The 20,583-nt window shown below is 44.1% G+C and overlaps 1 protein-coding gene across 3 annotated transcripts in view; it reads left to right on the forward strand.

Annotated features, from left to right (window-relative positions):
* The window catches only part of Ralgps1 (Ral GEF with PH domain and SH3 binding motif 1), a 242,208-nt gene that overhangs the window by 185,713 nt on the left and 35,912 nt on the right, over positions 1-20,583 (forward strand). For all 3 annotated transcript variants that reach the window (XM_042680986.1, XM_042680987.1, XM_042680988.1), the window contains exons 9-11: positions 13,628-13,765; positions 15,846-15,939; positions 20,217-20,284. In XM_042680986.1, coding sequence (XP_042536920.1) covers positions 13,628-13,765; positions 15,846-15,939; positions 20,217-20,284 — 300 coding nt within the window. The remainder of the gene's footprint in view (positions 1-13,627; positions 13,766-15,845; positions 15,940-20,216; positions 20,285-20,583) is intronic.

Raw genomic sequence — 20,583 nt, forward strand, 5'->3', positions numbered from 1 at the left:
CAGGAGCCCAGAGCTCAGGGATCAAGGTCTTGGGTCTGGTGGGCAGGGGAGAGGCTGCATATAGACAGAATGGGCTTTCCAGTTTGAAACATGACTCAGCTAGAGACATCCCAGACTCTCCTCCTCTGACCTATCTCCTGCAAACTTGCACAAGTATAAGCCAAACATAATACTCTCTACTTCTAGCGCCCTCTGCTGGTGGGGCTGAGAGCCAGAGTGCTTGGCTACTCAGTGAAATTGGCTTTCAGGCTTGGTGGAAACTGTTCTGCTTACAGACTGACCAGTTGGTGGCTGGAAGGTAGGCCGGGACCAGCTAGATTTAACTGGTTCAAGCACCTCTAATTCACAGTGCTCTGGAGAAGGGTGGAACCCACGGAGGAGGTGACCCTTCTGCAGAACAGGAGGAACCCTTGCCACCAAAACTTTCCTAGAACTGCCTGGTGGGGACTCATATGGATCCTCTCACTGTAGAGAAGAGTGGGGAGGGATTAGATAGATAAGTGGCAGATGCCGCCTTCCCTCCAGAGGACCCAAAGGGCCTTCAGCATTTTACTTCAGTAAAGTCAGGAAAGAATTTACTATTAGAAAGTGCAAATCAGTTTGGATCTAACTAACCTTCAAAAATCTGTTGCTTATTTCCTAGAGAATGCAGGGATTGGTAACTGAGGCTTGGAACATGGGGTTGGGTTGCAGAGTTTCCATTGAGTAATGAATAAAGCTGAGTTATATGTTTGCCACCATCATTATTTTTGGTATACTTAAAGACTAGGTACCAAGTGTCCACAGATAAATAAGTGCATTTGTGAAATGGAAAATACTCTGGCAACTGAAGCGGCTGTCTGTGAGCTCACTCTCTGGCCAGTATCCTGGTGGCCTGAGACGGTCAGGGAGCCTTTCTGTGCACAGTAGCAGATCTTGGAGCCAGCATTGGAAAGACAAGCTCTAGACTGTTTTCCTTGGCACATGGGCAGCTTTGGTTCTACCCAATATAGAGGCAGGTTTCCGAGGCTTCCACTGGGGGAATCATCTTGCATTTCCTGTTGGTGATGTCAGCTCTTCAGGACACCCTTTAGAATACTCAGAGAAATAAGGGTATTTAGCTCAGAGATAGTAGAGTGCAGGGTTATCCCTAGAGTGGGGTAGCCAGCAGCCACAGTCATTTTCTTCCACTAACCAGACTGAAGAGAACTGATTCTGAGCTGCTAGCTGCTCTTTGTGCTGGGCCCTGGAGCATACAGTGCTGTGCAACACACAGCCATTGCCCTTCAGAATAGGATCCATGGTGTGGCAGAGAAAAGGGCAACTTGTCCTGAGGCCACAGGGGCAGCTGGCTGGCAGCCAGAAAGGAAAAAGAGGTACAGGCGGTCAAGGGAGGAAATCTCATGCAAGGTTCAGCATGATGATGGGGAAGACATGTGCAGAGGCTGGGGGCATCCTGTGTGAAGGGAGGAGGAGACTGAGAGTTAGAAGGCTCTGCCTCTGCTGAGGAGACCTCAGATTGCTTGTTGGTAGATGGTAGGAATCACCAAGTGACTTTAATAGGAGAAGGGCCTGGTCTGATGGAGGTCCAGACTAGACTGGACATGGAGAGGCCAGAGGCAAGGGAATGAGGGAGAGATGATGAGCTTCCTCTGTTAAGAGGCAGTCAGAAAATGTCTGACCTTCCAGCCTAACCTTGATGACTAAGTCTTCAACCAAGAGCTAAGCATGCTCAGAAAATCATTTGCCAAAACAATGCTTGCTTATGTGTGAGCAAGAAAGGAAAGAGTGGCAAGAAGAAGGACAAAAGGAAGGATCTTGACTTCTTTTTTTCTGAAATGGTGCATATTTACAACTAAAAGCTGAAATAATATAAAATTTATATGCAGCAGAAGGCTAATATCAAGTGATGGAACAGTATATTCTCGTGTGTATGTCTCTGCATATCAATATAGACACACTTAATTTTTTTCACTTAATCTTATATTACAGATTATCTTTTCCATGGCAGTTCTGAGAAATATATTTTATTCTTTTAATAGCTGCATGATATTCCAGTGCTTGGATATAAAACAATTTGCCCAGAACATTCAATTTCTCACAATTATAAATTGCAAACAGTACTACAATGAATATTCCTCATTTTTTGGCTAATTTTATTAATATTTCACTTCTAGAAAGTGAAATCACTGCATCCTAAAAAATCTGCATTTGAAATTTTGATAAATATTGCCAAACTATTCTCTCAGAAGTTTCTACTAATTTACACTAGTCAGCCTTGTATAAGAGTGACTATTTCCATACACTCAACACTAAGTATCATCAATATTTTGGTTTGTATAAATCATATACACACAATCTCATGTTAGTATATCCTTTCATTGATTATTGGTAAGGCACCAACATCTTTCATATCTTTAGACTCTTCCACAAATAGCCCATCTTCTTTTTTTTGGTCCAGTCGTGGGTCTGAACTCTGGGCCTGGGTGCTGTCCCTCAGCTCTTCAGCTCAAAGCTAGCGCTCTACCACTTGAGCCACAGCACCACTTGCGGCTTTTTTTTCTGCTTATGTGGTGCTGAGGAATCGAACCCAGGGCCTCATGCATGCAAGGCAAGTGCTCTACCATTGAGCCACCTTCCCAGCCCCCATCTTCTATAATATTATTTATCTTCATTGTAAATTTGATTTGATCATGAAGAAGGATGTGTATGTTTTTTTATGTATTTGGGGTTTATGCAACACTTAAGCCTTTGTGTCCCCCAAGATTATAAAACTATTCTTCTGTATTTGATTCTAGAACTTTTGTTAGATTTCAGTCTCTATTTCATCTGGAGTTTATTCTAGAGAGACCATCATTTGTCTCAGCACCATTTATTGCAGGATCCATCCTTCTCTAGAGGTGTGAATGGGTCTGTTGTTGGTTTTATGCTCTGTGCCACTGAACTACCCTTACCCCATTATGACTTCAGTGTTACAGGGCATTTCATAGCATGCTCTGTCTTCATTTTTCTGATCAGGAATGTGTTCATGTGTTTCCTCTTCTAGGTGAACTTCAGAATCAATTTTATGCTTGATTAGGACAAACACACTTCTTTCAAAAGTTTTCATTCCAAACTTTAGAATCATGAAACTTGTATATTAACTAGGCAATAATTGACAGACTTACAATGTTGTCTTATTGTATATTTCTCCATTTATTTACATTTTCTTTCATATCCTTAAGATATGCTTACTTTGTTAGTTTGTATTTTGTCACAAAAAGTATTATATTCTCCCTGGGTGCTTATGGCTCACACCTGTAATCCTAATTACTCAGGAAGCTGAGATATGTGGATCATGATTCGAAGCCAGCCTGGGCAAGAATGTCTGTGAAAGTCTTAATCCCAATTAACTAGCAAAAGGCCAGAAGTTGATCTGTGACTCAAGTAGTAAAGTGCCAGCCTTGAGCAAAAAAGTTCAGGGACAACACCCAGGCCCTGAGTTCAAACTCCAGGACCAGCCCCCACACACACCAAAATATTCCATTCTTATTGCAGCAACTCAGTTACAGAAAAACATAAAGAAAAAGTTCATGTTCATCTATTTCTGCAAGATAGATTCTCCAAAGAAGAGAGATGAAGCACATGACATATGCATACTTAATTTTAGTATAAGAATTTTGTGGTTGTTGTTTTTGTTTTGTTTTGTTTTCAGTGGTTCTGGGGTCTGAATTTGAGGCCTCTCACTTGCTAAGCAGGGACTCTATCATTTAAGCAAATCCTTAGCCCTTTTTTGTTTTATTTACCAAATAAGATTTTACTTTTTCCCCCAGACTGACCTGGACTACAATTGTGTTTACACTTAGCTGGGATGAGAGGCACACACTACTATGCCCATTTTTTATTGGTTGAGATATGATCTTACGAACTTTTTTGTGTGTGTCAGTCCTGGGACTTGAACTCAGGGTCTGGGTGCTGCTTTATGGTCAAGGCTAGAGCTCTACCAGTTGAGCTAAAGCACCACTTCCAGCTTTTTTGAGTAGCTTAGTGGAGATGAGAATCTTACAGGGAATTTTCTGCCCTGGCTAGCTTTAAACTATGATCCTCAGAGCTCAGTCTTCTGAGTAGCTAGTATTACAGGTGTGAGCCACCAGCACCCTGCCAGACTTTTTCTTTGGGCTGGCTTCAAACTGCAGTCTTCCAGGTCTCCACCCCCTGAATAGCTAGAATTGCAAGTGTGAGCCACCATGCCTGGCTAATGTGATGTCATTTTTCTACCAAACAAGTTTACTTGCATTAATCTACACATTTAAAAAATTCACTGTTAGGTATTTTAGGCTTGCTGTTAGTATGAATGACCTCCTTTCCATTATATTTTCTCACTAATGATTGTTGGTAGATAAAAATGATATTTGGTTTATGATTTTACTATGAAGTTAATTTTGTTAGTAGGTCTAAATATTTTTCAATTGATTACTTGAACTATATCAACAACATAACTGCAAATAGTGCACGTAACCTGCAAATGATGACAGTGTTATTACATGGATCTTTAATACTTATTCCACATTTCTTTGTCTTGTCTTATCACTTTGGCCGTGCACCTAGATAGTATTGAATGATACCAGTATAGCAGGCATTCTTGTTTCTGTTTAGTAAGGCTTTAAAGAACATTGACAATTTTCTAATGTACATCTTTTATCATATTACACAAGTTTGTTTCTAGCTCAGTACAGTATCAGGGATGGATATTAAAGTTACCAATGTCATTTTAGCATCTCTCAAGATCACAAACTGTCATATGCTTTCACTACTGTATTAAATATATTTGGTTTGTTATTATTTAATATTCTGCTCATTTGATTTGCCAGTATTGTTATTTTAAAACTCTGATGAGTTTTATTCAACAATATTTTACTTGCTCTATAGGAAATGTACTCATTACCTTACTCATGTAACTGTAACCCTTTTGTACAGTATTTTTACAATAAAAAACATATATATATATGAATATTTTACTTAAAGTCAGGTGCTTGTGGCTTACTCCTGTAATTGTAGCTATTTAGGAAGTAGAAATATGGGAGGATTACAGTTTGAAACCAGTCTGAGAGACTCAATCTCCAAAATAGCCAGCAGTGTTCCAACAGTGCTGGAAGTGTGGTTTCAGTGGTAGAGCACCAAGCTAGCAAACCAAGTGTGTGGCCCTGAGTTCAAACCTAAACCTCAGTACCATGAGAGAAAGGAAGAAAGGAAGGGGGAGGGGCTGGGAAGGTGACTGGGGCTGGGATGGTGGCTCAGTGGTAGAGCACTTGCCTTGCATGCATGAGGCCCTGGGTTCGATTCCTCAGCACCACATAAGCAGAAAAAAAAGCCGCAAGTGGTGCTGTGGCTCAAGTGGTAGAGCGCTAGCTTTGAGCTGAAGAGCTGAGGGAAGCACCCAGGCCCAGAGTTCAGGCCTTACAACTGACCAAAAAAAAAAAGGAAGGAGGGGAAGGAAGAAAGGAGGGAAGAAAGAATTTTTTGTGTTTGTGTGTGTATACCAGTCCTGGTGCTTGAACTCGGGGCCTGGGCACTGTCTCTGAGCTTCTTTTGCTCAAGGCTAGTGCTCTACTATTTGAGTCATAGCACCACTTCTGGCTTTTTCTGAGTAATTTATTGGAGAAAAGAGCCTCATGCATTTTACTGCTTGGGCTGGCTTCAAACCTCAATCCGCAGATCTCAGCCCCCTGAGTAGTTAGGATTACAGGAGCCACCAGCACCTGACCAAAAAGAGTATTTCAGATGATTCCTCTGTGTCTTCATTAATGATCTTGGTTTCTTTTTTTTTTTTTAATGCTCCCTCTGCCACATTTTAATATAATAGTTATTCCAGATTCTTAAGAAAGACTTTTAGTGTTTCTTTCAAAGTTTTATGGATGAGTTTAATAAATAATGTGCTAAATAATGTACTTTTAACTATATTATCTTTTTAAATACTAATATTTTTCTCTTTTTTGGTTATTCAAGTTTATTTCTCTTCTTGAGACTTCTGAAAAGATTAATTTTCCTAGTAAACATTTGTTTCATCTAGGTATGTAAATATATTGTCAGAAAAATTATAGTTATTTAATTATAACTATACAATTATAATGACAGAATTCCAAGTGTAGAATCATGCTGTATTTTTTCTTATTTTCTCAGTCATACATACCAAAGATAAAACTTTTCATTTTATCACTCTATTGGGCTTTTGATTTATAAAGTTTCATCATTTCTGCTTCTATAGTTTGTGTTTTCCTTTTTATCTTGTTTATTCCTTTTCTAATTCTTTTTTTTTGGTCAGTTGTGGGGCTTGAACTCTGGGCCTTGGGTGCTGTCCCTGAGTTCTTCAGCTCAAGGTGAGCACTCTACCACTTGAGCTAAAGTGCCACTTCTGGTTAACTGGAGATAAGAGTCTCTTGGACTTTCCTGCCCAGACTGGCTTTGAATGGCAACCCTCAGATCTCAGCTTGCTGAGTAGCTAGGATAAGATTACAGGTGTGAGCCACCAGCACCCTGCTCCTTTTCTAATTCTATATAATGAATACTATTTATTTATTTACTTATTTATTGTGCCAGTACTGGAGCTTGAACTCTTACCCTGGTCACTGTCCTTAGCTTTTTTTCTTTTTGGTTGGCCGTGGGGCTTGAACTCTGGGCCTGGGCACTGTCCCTCAGCTCTTCAGCTCAAGGTGAGAGCTCTACCACTTGAGCTATAGTGCCACTTCTGGTTTTCTGGTGGTTTATTGGAGATAGGAGTCTCACGGTCTCTCCTGCCTGGGCTGGCTTTGAACCACGATCCTCAGATCTCAGCCTCCTGAGTAGCTAGGATTACAGGCGTGAGCCACCAGCGCCCTGCTGTCCTTAACTTTTTAGCTCCAACTAGTCCTCTACCACTTGAGTCACAACTCCACTTCTGGCTTTTTGCTGGTTAATTAGAGATAAGAATCTCACAAACTTTCCTGCCCAGACTGGCTCTGAATATTAAACATCAGATCTTACTCACTCCTGAAAAGCTATAGGTGTGAGCCACCAGTACCCTACCCATTTAATTGTTTAAAATTTCTCAATTATGATTGAAAGCATTTGAACCTATGAATTTTTCTCTGAGAAGAGTTACAAGGCTTTCACTGCATTAGATGTATATAATTTGTGATTTTAGTTTCTCTTTGCATCTCTGAATTATTTGGTGAGTACTTTTTTTTTTTACCAGTTATTTTTTTTTTCAATTTTGTTTTTACCCTTGGGGCAGAGAAAGAAGTGGAATTGCTCCAGACCCACCAAAACCACAGGGATTATGAGTGTGGGAGGTACAATTTTCCCCAAGGAAGATCGAGGGCCATTTCCAAAAGAATAAGAAGTGGATGTTGGACAGACCAAAGTGTCAGCTTCTTTTCCTGTGCCAGTAAAGTTATTGAAGAATTAAATGAGATGATACATGGAACACAGTGCCTATCACAAAATAAGCCCATTAACAGTGGCCAGCTTGATGCCTTCTTGACCCCTTTCTCTCTTGATCAGAAACCCAGCATGTGCTGTGCCATCCTAGCACTGAGGGGGGGAGGGGAGAAGGATTATTATACACAGTAGTTATTTTCTGCCCCTATAGATTGCTGGATAAGCCCCAGAGCTGAGAAGATTTATGGCTGTATCCTCATTTCACCTCCGGGAACTTGGCCAAGGTTTGGCTCTCCTGGACCCCAGGATTCTGTCCAGACTGCAGGACTTCGCCCACGTGCCTTTATGATTCATGAGCCACCAACAGCAAGACATAAATGAGGCCACGTGTTCTTCTGAAAAAAACATGGCTTCTCACCACCTGACATGTGACTGTTGGGGCCGAGCTGCCCACTTTCTGCAGACATGGCAAACATTTGTCTCCATGACAGTAAACGTCCAACAGGCTTCTTTCTCATAAGGCTTACATAGGATTCATTCTAGAGTTACTGCTTTGCATGTGTGGAATCAATTGGCAGACACAAATTAATACTCACAGTCTTCTTTTTCTTAGGGAGTCAGACCAGCCTGCAGAAAATGGCATTGTTTTATGCTATCTTAAAGACCACGCAAACCCTAATAAGCATTTGCTCTGTTATTTCACTTGGAACTTATCAGGACAGTTTATGTCATGAACCACACAAGTGTAGCTCTGGGTGCCAGCACTCTTTATTCCTGAATTCTGAAAGTCGTCTTTTTAGGCAGAGTAGGAGAATGGGGGTGGGGGTTGGGGGAGTCTTTTATCTTGAAACTGAAAAAGAGAAAAAAATAGAAAGCATAAGATGGAAATGCAGACCATTTTCATTACGATGCTGCGGAAGGGTGTGTGTGCGTGCGTGTGTGTGTGTGTGTGTGTGTGTGTGTGTGTGTGTGTGTGTGCTGTTTTTTCCCCTCAACACAGCAGAATTTTCCTTTTTGAAAAGATATCCATGTGAGAAAAACCAAAACCAGACTCGGGCTGGAAGCGAGACGGGTTGGCGATGGGAGAACAAGGGTGCAGTGAGTCCCTGGGCCTGCGGGAAGCCCGGGCCAGCCACGGGCCTTGGCTCAGCCAAGCCATGAGCACTGGGCTCGCAGAGGGCTCTGCACCACCACGGGCCCGCGGTGTCCCTCAGACTCATAGCAGGGGTCTGTTTGGGAGAGCACTTCCTTTGTCGGCCTGGCGCCCTCTCCTTGGGCCCGGGCGTCCTGTGGACATCTCTGGTGGGAAGCTTGAGTCCAGGTTAGGAGGCAGAATTGGCAGGGTCCCCGCCCCAGCACTGTTCTCTGTCATAAACCTTTGAAATCAGACAGGTCCAATTTAGCTTTTCTGAGAGCTGTGTGATCTTGGCCCAGCCACCTTTCTCCCCAAGCTTGTTTCCTCACCTGTACGGCGAGGAGGGGCGAGAAGGGGTGAGAATACCTGCTCACGGTGCTGTGAAGGTCCTGTGAGCCCAGCAGGGCCCACCCTTGCCGTTCAGCTGTCCCTCACTCATCCCCACCCCATGTGGGCCCCTCCCAGTCTAACCCAGTCCTTGGCGCTACTCAACTCCATGGCAGCCAAAGCCCCAGGCTGGTCTTATTACTCTGCATCTTCAGGGGCCAACAGTGTAGTGTCGTCTGTGTACATGGAAACAGGAGCTGTGCTGTCCTAATCCAGATGGACACTGCCAGGACTGGTCCAGCCAGGGGTGGCCCCCATGTGGCTGTGGCTGGCATCTGGGCACCATTCATGGCTATGGCAAACACAGCTGGGCCACCCCTCCATTGACATCCCACTGCCACTCCCAGCAGGACCTCACAAGGAAGCCAAGTTGGGGTTAGCCTGGCTTCTTAGCCACTCTGGTGGTCCTATCCCTAGGCCAGGAGAGTCCTTCAACAGCAGACACTTCCCCATTCACAGTCAAGGAAACTGAGGCCCTGGGAAGCAGACAGACTTATCTGAGGCCACCCAGTTGGTAGGTGACAGAATCAGTGCTCCAAGTCTCCTGGCTCTAAGTGCCACATTCTCTCTCTTATACTGCAGCTGCCTGTCATGTGGCAGAGCTGGCAGGGCCCTCAAGCCTGGGTGGGCCACTGACAAAAGGAGCTAAGACAGATGAGGGAGGTGGAAAGCAGTAGGTGGTACTGGTAGCCACAGTGCCATCACGACCCCTCCTACATAATGGTGATCCCAAAGGAGGAATCAGGAAGGAAGAGCTTAGGTCCCCTGGGTTCTGCTATGTCCCTGTCTCACCTCACTGACTCTCTGGTGCCAGCAGATGTTGCTGGAGTAAAAGAAGAACCAACCAACAGTATAGCAGCCAAGACAGACCAGTGTGGGAATCTTGCCTCTACCACTTCTCTACTATATAATCTCATTCACCTTCTGTTCCTTCCTCTGTAAGAGTCCGATAAAACCCCCAGGACAACAGTGTTCTTACAACTCAGTACTCAAGCCCAAGCTCTTAGTTTAGCACCTAGCTAGTATGTACTCTGTGAACATTAGCAGTTTCATCAACATTTGAGTCAGTATCTCCTTCTTTGGCTATAAGCCAAGGGTAACCAAGATATGCTTCATAAGATTGTCGTATGGGCCAAGCAAAACACACATTCATTTTTTTATATAAAATTTAAATTCTATTGTAAAGGTGATGTATAGAGGGCTCCAGTTATGTAAGTAAGATAATGAGTTCATTTCTTTATGAACAGTTTTACCCCCTCCCTCATTTTCGCCTTTTTCAGTTGATTTTTACCACAAACTTCCTGGGTGTCCTGTTCCAGATGCTGGGACACTCAAAAACAGGACCCGTTCCCATTCTCAGGGCCTTAGGTCTGGTGTCAAGTCAAGAGTTGGTATACAAGTGATACAGACAAGCATCTGTTTGAATTGCTGTGACCACTATAGAGCGCTCTGCACAGTGCCTGGCATGGCCTCTGCCAGAGGTGGTTATTCTTATAATTTCACTATGCTTCATGTATGTAAATATTTCCTATCATGGACTAATATGACACACAAAGCTTCCCTTGAACCGTGATCATGTTTGTTGTGGGAGTGCAGGGCTATCTATGTGGTGGTTCCTCTTTGCAGAGGAGAATTGTGGGCATGTCAGTGGACTCCATCTCTCCATCTCTTATGCAGTAGTGAGACACTCGTGTCTCTAGGGTTCATGTAAGAGGGTCAGAGCAGGGGGAGGAGCTGTGCAGAAATGGCATGCTGTCTCTTGTAGGTGCACTGCTCTAGCCTCTGTATGTAGAGCACTACTGCTCAGAATCCTCCAGGACCACAGAACAAGCACAAGGGCCACATTGTCCTCATGGGGTAGCATAGGGGAGCCCGCCAAACGGAGGTGCTCTTTGAGAAGGGGCTGCTTCTCCTGTGTTTCCAATGTTGAATAGGAAAACACTGGAGCTGCCACCAGAAAGAGCTAGTAAAGACACCAGCACACGTGTGAGGCTCTGAGGCTGTGGGCAGCTCCTTAGTGTCTCTGTCTCGCCCTCCTTCTGGGGGGAATAAGTTCTGCCTTGTAGTCGACCCTCTGGCCTTACCCTGATTTGCAGTGTCTCTGCTCCTGGGCCTGCCCTCCTTTCGCCCAGCCTCTCTGAATCAGCAAGCTGGAGTGTTCGTGCATCTGGAACCCTGCTGCCTCATGGCCCACAGCCCTCCTTCCCTGCTTAGCACCAGCTTTTTGTTGTGGTTGAAGCAGTAATGGGATTTTCAGGATTGCCGTTGTGGAATCCTCAGGGAGTTGCATTTTTAAGAGGGAAGAGGAAAAGTAAAGTCAAAAGAAAGTATAAAATTGGTGGACTCAAACTTACCAAGCTTGGAGCTTCTATACAAGGAAAATTGTTTCCAATTGCTAAGATTTTGAAAATGGTGCCGCCAGGAAGAAAGGATGTGGATATGGCCCCTATGAGAAGTACTAGCATATGTTTCTGTGATTTAACAGTTTCCCGTAACAATGAGCTATTTTAGAAGCAGAGAAATGACTCAGAGCATAGTGGTCCACTGTAGTGACAGAGGAGGTGGAACGGGATTTGACAACCATTTCCATTTACCAGTTGTGTGGCTTCAAGCAGTTTATAAACCCTCTCTGAGTTTTCCTTTTCATCCTCTACAGAATGCATTGTTGGAAGGACACATAAGATAATAAATGTCAATGTAATTCTCTGGGTAATTCTCAACCATCCAGGCAAAACTCCTACACTAAGTATCAGGTTAATTCCCATGTCTGTAAAATCCTTAGTAATTTAATATCAACTCTTAAGGCTAAAAGTTTTCCTCTGATGACCACTTTGGCCAGAGCTATACTTTTAATATGTAGTGTTCTCATTGTCATGTCTTCAAATAGATCTTTTATTTTAGGGTTTTTTTAACCTATAAATTACTGATGAGTGTGTATGTGTATATGTTTTCAAGTAATTAGAATTTTCCTATATTTAAATCTTAAGTTTATCATAGGATAGTCAAAAATAATGTGAGACATTTAATTTTTTAGGACTTCACAACCTACCTACCTTCCTTTTCTTTTCTTTTTTCAGTACTGCAAAAAAAAATCAGGCCCTTGGTACTTGCTAGGCAGGCATTCTGCTTGAGCCGTACCCCCAGCCCTTTTAGCTTTAGTGATTTTTTAAAAATAGGATCTTGCCTTTATGCCCAGGCTGTCCTATACCAAGATGCTCCTATTTCCCATGTAGTTGGGATGTCAGGCAATACTGTTATGCCCAGCTTTTATTGGTTGAGAAGGAGGTCATGAATTTTTTTTTGCCTGGAACCTTGATTCTCCTGACCTCTACCTCAAGAATAGTTAGGATTTAGGCATAAATCTATGCCCAACAGTGAGCTTCTCTTTGTAATATAGTATAAATCAGATTTTGTAACTTTTCCATAGGTATTTGAAAATAACTGATTTTTGTTTGTTTGTTTGGTTTTTGTTGTTGTTGTTGGTTATGGGGCTTGAACTCTGGGCTTGGGCGCTATCCCTCAGCTCTTCAGCTCAAGGCAAGTGCTCTACCGCTTGAGCCACTTCCAGTTTTCTAGTGGTTTATTGGAGATAACAGTCTCATGGACTTTTCCTGCCCAGGATGGCTTTGAACCATGATCCTCAGATCTCAACCTCCTGAGTAGCTAGGATTACAGGCGTGAGCCACTGGTGCCCGGCAATAACTGTATTTTTATTTATATAGAACCAAGTTTATAGATTTTGTTATTATAATACTATATCATAGATACACACATACCAATGTACATATACATGTGCATATATAGGCACAGATATGTTTATATGCATATGTGTTTGTGGCTTTGTTGAATTCACCTTCATTTTTAGCAGTTTTTTGCTTAGTGGGGTTTAGTGAGATGGTGCTCCATGAACTTAAATTTGAAATCAATGGATCTTCTCCATCAGCTGGGTTTTCACTGATACCATCTTTCCTTGTTTGCCCTGCACTGCTTTATAGGTGGGACCACAGAGAGCTGCTAGAAACACATGTGGCCCTCTGTCTGCCCACATCTCCAGACAGACTGAAGTACAGCTGAGCTGTGGAGCCAGTCTTCTTCCCTCTCCCCACAGAAGACTTGTCCTGAGGCCCCTCACCTCTGCATCACTGACCTGTCATAGTCATGCTTTCATATCATATAACTTACTTTCTTATTACATGCCTTTGAGCGAAGTCTCTGGCTGGTGTTAATTTTTGGACTGAGAAGTGTCCCGTTTTTCACTCAAAGACTGGTACTTTACAGTTTAAACCACACCTCTCTTTCCAGATGTCCCATTTTAAATTGCTTACTTTGTTGCTTAATTAATTTGTGTTTTTTGTGATTGTGTATGTTTGTATTCTCCTGTACATGACACCTTAGACCTACTAAGCATTATTAGTTGAAAACCATCAATATGTATCTTTTTCAGGTCCATTTTATCTTACTTTGTTACAAGGCAAAGCTTATTGTTGGAAACTGTGTGAGCCAGAAATGCTAAAACTCAAACCCACCAGCATCATTTTGGTTGTTGCTCAGATGTTTGATTTATAGTTGAGCAGTCTGTATGAAAACTGAGCAGTCAGAATTGGAATTCAAGCCCAAATAGTGTCTCTGGTTTCATGCTTTCTTCCTTCTTACAGAGCAGGGCTGCTTGTGCTCATCTCTTGTGATTAGCCATGCACTCTTTCCATAATTAAATATCTTCTTTAATTTTAGGGATCTATCTTCTGGATTTAATCTACATTGATTCTGCATATCCTGCCTCTGGGAGCATCATGGAAAATGAACAAAGATCCAATCAGATGAACAACATCTTACGAATAATTGCTGACTTACAAGTTTCCTGCAGCTACGGTGAGTACCCTTGGTTGTTGGAATTATGAAACCCTGTATCATTGAAATTTGGATCCGGCATCTTAATCATTAGAAAGCTCCAGAAACCTGGCAGTCCTCACAAAGCTCTTTATTTTACAATCTTCTGTTCCAAATGTTTAGCAGATCCTCTACACATCGGTTTGATCTCTGTGAACTAGATAGGATTATTGCTATATTGCAGATGGGGAAAACAAGCCAAAAATGGCTTAGTTACTAAGAAGACTGTTCAGTGAGTGTAGAGCTCAGATCTGTGGTTTCTGGGGCACTCATTCATGAAAGGCTTGGCGGGCAGTTCTCAGGTGCTCTCCTCCAAGCAGATTTAGGAGGAGACTCCTTCCACCTGTGACTCTGCTGCCTCCTATCAGCCCAGAAGCCTCCACATATGCACCCAGGTGGCAGCAGCAGAAGACAGAGAAGCATACAGGGTGGGTTTTATGGGCCAAACTTGCAAAAGGTATACATCATTTCTGTCACAGGAGGCAATGCCATATACCCTAGCTGTGGGTATGAAGGAAAGGGGGAATGACTTGGTAAGCCGCTGGCCAGGCTCTGCTACACATGGCCAGATCCATGTGTCACCACCTGTAACAGCAGGTGCTGGGAATGGATGGAAGAAAGGTTATTAGAACTGAGAAGTCAGAATGCTGAATCCACGAAGACACTGATTTCATCCAAGAAGATGGTAGATTTATGAATGTGGAACTGAATTGTGAGCCATGTGCCCTACTCCTTTATGAGTGGGTGCAAGCCACCAGGCAGAAGTCATGAACAACAGAGGGGAGAATGTGCCTCTCTAAAGCAGGGGTTTCACAAGAGGGTAGAGGAGTACAAGTCTGGGTGAACCAAGAGGGTGAAAGAAACAAGCCAGCCCCACCTGCACGCACAGGGTACGAGAACTATAGCATCCATTTAGGAGCAGCACAGTGGAGCCAGGGTGGGCTCACACACTTCCCACGATGGGATGGCAGATCCACAGTCCAGATCAGGTGAGCACTTTCTCTCCCAGTGCCTCAACTTACAGACAGGCCAGCACCTTGTCCCACTGGCCATCAGAACAGTCATAGATACTGGACATAGGGTCAGGCAGACTCACATGCTGCCACTTGAAGTCATTCTGTCCTGTCCAAGCTCACTTGGGTGTGAAAATAGGCTATGCTCTTGCTAAGTCCTTAGTGCAGTCCCTCACATTACCCAGAGTTCAGAGAACATTGCTTTTCCCACTGTGATTCCTGCGTGCCCCCCCCATGCCATCCCACCCATCATCAGCTTGTAAAGCAGGTGTCATTGTCCTCTTTTCAGAGACAAGGACTGAGGCATTAAATAAACAAAACAATGTTCAGAATCTCAGTTTAGAGGCTGGCCTTCAAGATTCTCAAAGCCTAGAAAATGAGGGCTCTCCCTACTCCTCTGCTCCATTCCAAGCCCTCCTCTCCCTCCGCCTTCCCCTTGACATGTCTGTTGCACCATAGAACCTCTCAGGAGTGCAGTGACCATGAGGGTCAGGGGAGAGGGCCTGGTGTCAGTCACTCTATGAAAGAGAAGCAACATAAGCTTGAGATGACCTGGGGTCAATGCCCGGCTCTGCCACTCAGCAATGCATCCTTTGTCTGTGGTCTGTCTCTTCCTGTGGACAATAGGGACATTATTTCTCCCACATAAGATGTGGGGTGAAGATTAGAACAAGTGGTCACTGCAAGTCACCTTGTGTAGATCCTGGCTCTGGTGTCAGGCCCCTCCTTTCTTCTCAGGACTTGAGTTGATCAGCAGCTCCAGCCACAGCTACTGTCTCAGTTGAGCTCTATGGGTCTTTCATTGGTGTCACACACATGGTAGGCAGTCACGGGGGCTTGTCGGTTATCCCTAGGCGAAACCTGGTAAAGGAACAGATTCCCAGTTCTGGTGTGATCTGGAAGTGGGCACCATCTTTTCCCAGTTTAGAGCTCTGAATGGAGGCCTCAGCTTCTTGGCTAGAGAACTGGGAGAATCCAGAGGGAAATCAGTGGGCCACTACTTTGGGCTCTGAGACTGGAGCCTCTGGGGTTTTTTTGGTATTTTTCAGATCACCTTACCACCCTGCCCCACGTGCAGAAGTACCTGAAGTCAGTTCGCTACATTGAAGAGCTCCAGAAGTTTGTGGAAGATGACAACTACAAGTAAGTCCCCTCCCACTCCTGACTCTGGCCTACCCAACTCCAAGTGCTGTTGTCCTCAGCACTTGGATCCCTGTGGCAGCCTGGTCCTTATTGGGACCAATGAACAGCCTGGTGCAGGTCTCCCAGGTCCCATTACCCACAACGCTTCAGGTAGTGAGACCACTCCCTGAACCCACAGCAATCAGCCCCCATACCCAACTTGCCCCCACCCACAAGGCCCCTGGCCCAAGGCAGCTGTTGGTTTATGTCTCAGTGCAGCCTTCTCACATGACCTTGGAGGTATGCATGTGTACTTCACACGAGTCATGGCACTGGCTTGCATCTCTGTTTCTTGCCAGTGGTGGCTTTCTGGCTATATCTCCACACGAACAAGCAGAGTTCTCCATGTTTTGTAGATCTCAGTTCCTTGCAGGACTCTTCTGTCTTGCACTGGCCATGGCCTCCACCACTATTCCTGTGTCCCCCACCCCTACCCCTTATAGGTAGACCCTCTTCTTAGAAATAGCTCTGTAGACCCTTTGGTTCGTCTTCTACTTGGATTCATCTTTCCTGCTCTGATTCTCAGTTCCTTCTTCATTGGTGGCCTTGGGAATTTGTCCAGCATTGCTTTGCATTCGGGGAGAGGATGTTTTGTTGCCATATTGGTTGAATGTCCTCTTGGCTCCTCTTGAGGTTGAAGTCAACTAAGAACCTCCATTCTTTGTCAAAGAACCTGATAAGAAACAGGGCTCAGAGAGCAAAGGAAGAAAGGGGTGACACTGCCAAAAAAGAAATATACTGATTACCTGACTTATGAAACAGTAACCCCTCTGTACATCACCTTTATAACAACAATAAAAAAGAAGAAAAGAAAAAAAGAGGCAAGGCCCAGTATCTTGAAATGGATCATTTGCCATCTAAATGTCACTTTATAGGTATTTTTCTATATCTTGTCTTACTTGTCATAATGTTTCCAGTATGCCGCAATTTCTTTGAATCTTCTAGTTTGTCCCTACACAAAGCTTATCTTCCTGATTCCTTGGTATTTATCTAAGTCAGCAAAAGCTTCCAAAACCTTAGCCACTAGCATTGCTCAGGAGATTTGGGGAGGAGCTATTTAGTGTCCACCTGAAGGAGACACCTGAGCTCTGAACAAGAGCTCACCACTCTGGCTGTGTGTCAGGTCAGGGCTACCTGAATAAAACACTTCCTAACTACCCAGGCATGTAGTGTAGAGACAGAGATTCGTCTTTTCTCATAGCTCCCTGTGTGGTTCTAAAGATCTTTGGGAACATAATGTCTTAGTTATTATTATAAAATAATTTGTCATAATAAAGAATAATATAAAATTGTGATCTATTGCATAATAATAAAAAACACAGATAAAAGCTAGAAGTCACCATTAAAATTATGTTCATCACAAACTGAGCTCATTTTATTTACAGAGCATTTGCTGTTCCTAAAAAGAGTGGCCTGGAGTGTGAAATTATTCCCACTTAGTTTCTGGGATAATATTTTCCATTCATGTACCAGTTTTGTGATTAAAAAGACAGTAGTTTTTCATTAACATTAATATGCTTTAGAGAGAAAAGGGTCTATAAATACTTGTGACCATGAGACAATCCTTGGCAAGCTACAGATTATGAGTAATTACTCCTTCTATTCTGAAGGACATGAAGTACCCCTAGGTTTGCAGCCAGCCTGGGGTTTACAGAGGCCCTTTGTTGTGGCCAGAATGGGAAAACCCAGAAAAGGGTCCTATTTGGAGTGGCAGGAGGTAGGGAGCCTATGAGGATCAACCAGTACACAGTTCCTAGACAACTCACATCTGGAAGCTGGCTCTCCACCCCCAAGGCTTCAGGCTTGGTCAGACATCGATGACATTGTACTTCCATCATCCTGTCCCAATCTGCTTTGAGAAACCATACCAAGAAGCCCAACCAATGCTTTGTCTTCCTTAGCTGTTAATCTATTTTATTGATTTAAAATTACCCGAAGTCCAACCACCAAGAAAGCATGTCCATTATATATACATAAACAAGGATAAATGGATTCAAGTTGTGGACAGTACTAATAGAGCTACTTGGGAGGCAGAGATTGGGGAAGAACACTGTTTGAAACCATTGTAAGTAAAAACCTAGCAAGACCCCATTTCAAAAAATAATCTGGGTGTGGTGGTGCATAGCTATAATCCTAGTTAGAGCAGAGGCATAGGGAAGAAGATTGTGAGCCAGGGCTAGCCCAGGCAAGAAGTGTGAAATATAACCTGAAGCCAAAAGGGCTGAAGTGCGGCTCAAGTAATTGAGTAATTGATCAGCAAGATCAAGGTCCTGAGCTGAATCTCTAGCACTGGCAAGTAAATTTGAAATGTTGGAAAAAGTCAGATCATATTACCCTTGACTTTTTTTTTTTTAAGATGTTTTGCATGAAACCCAGGGCCACTTTTGGACATGGTAGGCAAGCACTGTACCACGGAGCTACATCCCTGGCCCTACCCTTAGTATTGTTAACCTAAAATACTTATTTAATTTTTCATTGGCCAGGAAAAGGAATGGAAATAAAAGGCAAGGAATTGCTGTTCTAAATATTTCTGTATTTCAAGAGGTATTATTTCCTAAAAGAATGTTCTAAAATTTATAGTAGGAGTCAGGAAAAACACAAGGAGGCCTGAGTCAGTCAGGGTCCTCATAACTAGGTTTCCCCGTTGGCTCTGGCTAGAAACTGTTAGCACTGCCGATCCTCCCACTCCTCCTACTCCTCCTCCCCTTCCTTCTCCTCTTTCCTCCTCCTCCTCTTCAACATCTTCCAGATCTTTGTTAATTGTGCTATTTGCGCATCACTTAGTCCAAGTTTATAACATTAACACCATGTTAGAGATCCTAGTTCCTACCGTTGCATACTTTGAAAGAATTCGTTCTTACCACCATTGTTCCTCGGCAGCTTCTCTGTTCCTGTAGTCTGTATTTTACATCAATCCCTTATTTAGCTGGATTTCATCAGGAACCAGGGTCCTCCCCTTTTCTCCATCACAGTTCCTTGAGTTCTCCATGGAAACGTGTGTGTCCAATGGGCCTGGCTTTGCCAGCCACCCTCTGCTCTCCCCCAAGCCTGAATTCCCTGCCTTGTGCCTCCTGGCACTGGATTCTGTTGTAGGCATTCTCAATTGTTGGTTGTTTTCCCTCTTGAACGTAGTTTATAGACGAGGTGCCTTGGAGGGTGATGAGATCTGGGAAGTTCAGAAGCTCAGGTTGGGAAGACCTCGGAGTAGTGGGTCCTTTACAGAAAAACCTCCCTTCACTGTGCTGGGCTTCTCTCTCCACTGCAGATGAGCACCAGTGGTGGTTGTCTGGCTTCTTCCGCGTCAGCTCTTGGCTTCTGTCTCACAGAGATCATGTGTTGGGTGTTCTCTGCCCTCTGAAGCTGCAGTCTCCTCCTCAGTTTTTGTCGGTCCCTGGGTGGTCTGTTTCTACTGAGATATTCCACCAGCCCTCTCTGGTTTCAGTCTTTGATTTGGTCCTTTCTGTCAGTCTCCATTTCATCTGATTTCTTTGTTTCAGCATTGCACTTTTCAAGTTTGGTTTTGTTCAGCTCACATCTTTGGTGAGTCTTTCTTCTACTTCAAACACCTGAGGGGCTCTCCTTGTCCCCAGGCCTGCCTCCTGGGTCCAGCCAAGAGGCAGCACTCTCCCTTCCTTTCTCTTTCCATCTTTGATGATTCAGGGTCTACCATGTTGCTGGGCCCTTGTCTCCATTTTACTCCCATCCACCTTCTGTGGCGATGCTTGGGTGGCATCTGCCTCTTCTCTCATGTGTGCGTGGGGGTTCCCTCCTGCTGGATCCTAGGTGCCCCTCTTCTGGGGATGAGCCTGAAGGAATAGGAGGCCTACCCCTGCTTCATATATGTGGGCGTGGGGTGTCCTTCACCTCCTGGGACTCTCTCCACACCACAAAAGGACACGCCACTTTGCCAGTCATGCTCCTTGGAGCCTTCCTTTCCATCAGAAAGACCCACATGTTAGCCCATGAATTTGAAGAAGGAATCTGCTTAACCATTTCTCAGTTTCCTTGACTATGAAATGTTCTTTTTTGCAGGATTGTTGAGAGAACTAACACCACTGCCCATTTATCTGCCTTCCAGACCCCTGCTTCCTCATCATGGAAAGCTCTTTGAGACATCAGAGGGAGGAGGGCTGTGATCAGGAGCAGATCTTACACACCTATACACACATATACACACACACACATCCTGTCCCAACCCCCTAGGGCCTCTCTGATCTTATAAAAATCTTTGTTTGCAGACTGTCGCTCAGAATTGAACCGGGAAGCAGCTCCCCAAGGCTGGTCTCCTCCAAGGAAGATCTTGCAGGTATTGTAACTACTCCAGTGGGAGCAAAACCACCCAGATCCCAAACCTCGCTGCTGGGGGGCCGGGACGGGGGCCTTGCTCAACTGATTCCTTAGAGTGGTAGACTCAACTGTCTGCTCACAGACCCCTGCACGCATCAGACAGGTTTCTGAGAGCTTCTCTGACCCTGGAGGAGCTTGGACTGAATAGCCCCAAGTGTCACCCCCGAGTGAAGAGCATATGTGAAGTAGAGGAAACCCCATGATCTCCTCCAGGACACTTGGACCTTTGTCATCAGGGCTGTACCCCAGCACACCCAA

The sequence above is a fragment of the Dipodomys spectabilis genome, unplaced genomic scaffold, assembly GCF_019054845.1.
Source record: "Dipodomys spectabilis isolate Male_0828 unplaced genomic scaffold, ASM1905484v1 ptg000067l, whole genome shotgun sequence".
NCBI lineage: Eukaryota > Metazoa > Chordata > Mammalia > Rodentia > Heteromyidae > Dipodomys > Dipodomys spectabilis.